The sequence below is a fragment of the Octodon degus genome, unplaced genomic scaffold (genome assembly GCF_000260255.1).
Source record: "Octodon degus isolate 3935 unplaced genomic scaffold, OctDeg1.0 scaffold00271, whole genome shotgun sequence".
NCBI lineage: Eukaryota > Metazoa > Chordata > Mammalia > Rodentia > Octodontidae > Octodon > Octodon degus.
Window position 1 is genome coordinate 28286 of NW_004524847.1, and position 4384 is coordinate 32669.

The 4384-nt window shown below is 52.9% G+C and overlaps 1 protein-coding gene across 1 annotated transcript in view; it reads left to right on the forward strand.

Moving 5' to 3' along the window:
- LOC101560454 (1-phosphatidylinositol 4,5-bisphosphate phosphodiesterase gamma-2-like) overlaps positions 1-3947 on the forward strand; it is a 29553-nt gene extending 25606 nt beyond the window's left edge. The window contains exons 14-17 of the mRNA XM_023706802.1: positions 321-340; positions 432-563; positions 2422-2572; positions 3724-3947. Coding sequence (XP_023562570.1) covers positions 321-340; positions 432-563; positions 2422-2572; positions 3724-3947 — 527 coding nt within the window. The remainder of the gene's footprint in view (positions 1-320; positions 341-431; positions 564-2421; positions 2573-3723) is intronic.
- The last annotated feature ends 437 nt before the right edge of the window (positions 3948-4384 follow it).

Sequence of the window (4384 nt, forward strand, 5' to 3'; positions counted from 1 at the left end):
CTCCAGTGTCCCTCTTTTCTTTCTTATGAGGACAGCAGTCCCTGGATTTAGGGTTTACTCAAAACCCAGCACATCTCATCTCAGATCTCCAGGCACACCTGCAAAGCCCTATTTCTAACTAAGGTCACAGTCACCAGGACTGGGGACTTGATTTATCTGCAAACAGTCACTGTGTGTGAAGTCAGACCCTGCCCAGTGGAACGGGGACCTCCCGTGTGGTGCCAACTAGTGATGGAGCCCTAGGTTGGTTCAATAGAGAGATGACTGCTGTTTGTCACCTTCTGCTAGACTGACTGGGACATTCTTATCCTCTCCCAAAGTGAAAGCTCCACAGGAGAAAACTCTATGCCTTTTTTTTTTTGGAACTGGGGATTGAACTCTCAGGCCCTTGCGCTTGCCAGGGAAGTGCTTATTCTACTGGGCTATCTTTCCAGCCCCTACCTTTTGTGTTCTTCCTGGAGCCCAAGAAGCAGGGCGACCCTCCAGTGGAGTTCACCACTGACAGAGAGGAAGAGCTCTTTGGGTGGTTCCACAGCATCCGGGAGATCACCACCAAGATAAGCGTCTGTCCACCTGGGCACAGGTGGGCCTCGGGGCTCTTCTGGGGCTGTTCAGTGTTCTGGAGAAGCTTTGCTGGCTTTTCTGATATGGATTCAGCTGTTCTTATCATCAAAGGATCTCAGGACCTCATCAAGGATGAGTGTGGCACCTTTCAGGGGAGCTCTGGTGCTCGCCATGAGCGTGACTTCCTGGCTCCAGAGCATTGCGCCCAGCCTTCTGGCACAGATCCTTCATTCCACTGGTGCAGACTTTCTAGCTTCCACTACTGACCTCTGGACCCTCACAGTGGTCCAGATCCATGAAGCAGACTTGGATGAGATTTTGTTGGGGGCTCTTGGCCTCCAGTGGACTCATGGGGGGCATTGTCAGGGTTTGCAGATCTTTAGCTGGACTCATGCAGGACATTGCCTTGGGTCCAGGCCCTCAGCTGGAGTCTTTGGTCGCTAGCGTGGGGATAGATTCCCTACATTCCTCTGTACTTTACTCCTTGGCTGAACATTATAAAATAACGCTATAAATTATGTGTCGTGCATTAAATCATTTCCCTTGTAGACCCTGATACAGTGGTGTTCTTCTGAGGTTACCGAAAGGACAGCTCCATACTTTGTCCTAGCACTATGTGTCTGATTCCATGTCCTGCTGTCTTAACCCAATTTAATGTCACCTCTCACCAAATTACCCCGGGTGCATGACGCTTGCTTCTGGCAGGGCCCTCCAGCGTGGGAGCCTGCTTTGATGGGGCAAGGTGTCTGCATTAGCATTGAGTGGCATTCGTGTAGGGCAGCTGGAGGCAGGACTGAGCAAGGCAGAGCTGTGGTGAGGCGGGGAGAGCCTGGCAAGCTCTGCTGCCTCCTCCCCAGTCCTCGCAGCAGTCCCCAGGCACCTCGCAGAGAGTGATGGGTGGGCGTCTCGAGGAGGGCTCTGGTGGGCCCACAGTGGAGGGCCTGGGGGTAGGCAAGGAGCCCATGGGCTCTTGCCGTGACTCAGGGTCACCCAGGCTGTGAGTTCTGATGCTGAAGGCAGGATGCATTCTAGTAAGATCTTCGCTAGGACCTGGTAGTCAATCGTAAGGGGCAGAGTGGTAACATGGCATAGGTGGGGCAAAGGCAGGGGCTTTGGGTTAGACAAGCAGTTTAACCATGATCTTGATGCTGCATGGCTGTGTGCCCTGGGAGAAGCCACTCAATCTCTCTGTATACATGGAGATAAATTCCGCCTCTCAGCAGACATGTGAGCCAACCTAGCCAATTTACCCATCCAGCACTTAGCATGTGATGCCCAACACCCAGCACTTTCCAAAGGGTCATGGTTGTCATTTATTGTTTCAGAGGTCCCTTTGGCCAGTGAAAGGTTGGTCAGAATGGAGGCGGGGGCAGGGGGTTGAGAGGGTTTCCAGGGGGAAGAGTCTGCAGGCCCATGTCTAGGCCCTCTGGACCACAGCGCAATGGGCAGAGTCGGAGAAAAAGAGGCCGCACACACATCTCAGCGGTGCAGGGAGGGAAGGGTGCTGCTCTGCAGAGCTGTGAATTTGGAGGACTGGAATTGGATGACTGTGTTTTTAGGGGAGGGGACAGGATGGGAGGCAGGGACCAGAGGGTTGAGTGACAAAAGGGCTCCTGTCCTGCCATCCTGGCCCCCGTCTACTTCTGAGAGCCATGGTCAGGACCAAGCCAGACACTAGAAAGGGTAGAAACAACTTGATGGAGAACAGGAGATATGAGGGGCAGGAGAGAGAGAAGAAAGCAGGACAGTCCTCATGACAGGGTTAGGATGCAGCTCTGCATGGTGCGCATGTGCAAGGTGGAGGGATGGGGCGGGCTGTGGGGTTACTCGGGCCAGCTGAGGGCTGTGGCTGAGCAGGCTGGGTTCCCACAGGAGAACAACATGAAGTACTGGGAGAAGAACCAGTCGATCGCCATTGAGCTCTCCGACCTGGTTGTCTACTGCAAACCAACCAGCAAAACCAAGGACAACTTAGGGAACCGTGCCCCGGGAACGTGCCCCAGGTGCGGTGAACCCCGTGGTGTCCTGAGTCTGAGGTCAGAGGGGGCACAGTGAGCGTTCGCCTGCTCATCCTTGCTGCTTGACTGCATGAGGCGGAAGCCGCAGCTCACGCTTGTTCACTGGTCCCTTTTCATCCTGGCGGTAACACTCCACTAGGGGGTGGGCTGGCCTCCTACGGCGGTGGTATCAAATCACCATCTAGCTGGTGGCTGGAAATGACACACGTTTGCTCTCAGAGGCTGAAGTCAGTTTCTAGGCCCTAACTGAGGTGTGAGGAGCACTGCACACCTTCCAGAGGCCCCAGGGGAATCTGTTCCTTGCTTCTTCCAGCTTCTGGTGGTTATTGGCATCGCTTGTGGACCACCAAGGGCTTGTGGTCCCTTGGCTCCATTGGCGGCCTTGCTGGGTGCGTGGCCATGTCCTCTTCCACTTCCTATTACAAGGACCCTATAATTGCAATAGGTTGAGCTGGGTAATCCAGGATAATCTCTCCATGTCTGCTATGGATTGTGTCTATTTGTCTCCCAAAAGCCGCATGCAGTCATTGGGGCAGCTTCTAGAGTTTGATTAATTCATGATTCAATGCAAGGATTATGGGTGTGAGTGCTACGCCCACCCTGGGGTGGGTAATCTGCATGCAATATAAGGAGGGGAGGGAGGCTAGCTAGCTGCCACAGCAGCTGTTCCTCCCTTAGCTCTTTGCTGTTTTTCCATCACCATGAACTGCTGCCCTTTTCCATGTGCCACTCTGCCTTGCAGCCAGCCAAGGATGGACTGAAACCTCCACACACTGTGAGCTAAATAAACCTTTCTTTCTTTAATCTTGGGTGTTGGCTATTTTGTCCCAGCAACCAGAGAAAAGTAACTGAGACAATGTAAAACTCCTTAACTTGATTACCTGTGAGGTCCCTTTCAATATATAACAGCATATTCATCTGTCCTGAGCCTTAGGACCTGGACATTTTGGGGACCATTATTCAATGTACCACAGAGGGATTAAATAGTGTCAGACTTGGACGGGTTTCCCCTGCTGGAATCTTTATTCCAGACCCCATATTTTCCTGGGGTCAGATCCTACTTGCCCGCTGCCTCCAATGATCACAGAAAGGCCATGCACCTGCCCCACACGCCCCTCTCAAGGCCTCACTCTCCTTCCAGACAAGTACATGCAGATGAACCACGCATTGTTTTCACTCAATGGGCGGACGGGCTACGTCCTGCAGCCAGAGGTCATGAGGACGGGGAAGTACGACCCAATGCCACCGGAGTCACAACACAAGATCCAGATGACTCTCACCATCAAGGTAGAGGTCACCTGCTCCCCGCGGCTGGGCCCCACACGCTGCCCTGGCAGCGACACTGCCTTGGGGTCAACACCGTGATGGTGCCTTGCGACCTTAGTACACTGTGTGTCTGTCATTCTATGGGGAGGGAAAGAGGGGACTTTTCTGACCATTCTAGTCACCCACAGGGGGTGGTGCCCATCTGTGCCTTTGGGGTCCCTGAACGATCGGCCTAGGGCCAGGAAGACTGAGAAACAAAACATAGAGATGGCCCTTGGTCTTAACAGGTGAGCATCTTCCTTGCTCGCACCACTTACCTCATCAAAGGCTTCAAATCAGGTGAGATGTATTTTAATTAAGGGGTTTGATTTGGGCAACCATCACGCTTCATTCTGTGTTGCTGGCTTTGAAAAGTGCAAAAAAGCATTTTCTTGGTTTTGATCAAATCATTGCAAAACCAGCAGGATGGCTGGGAGAACAGGGGCCTGAACAGTTGTGCACTTAGCACACAAATGTGTGTGTGTGTGTGTGTGTGT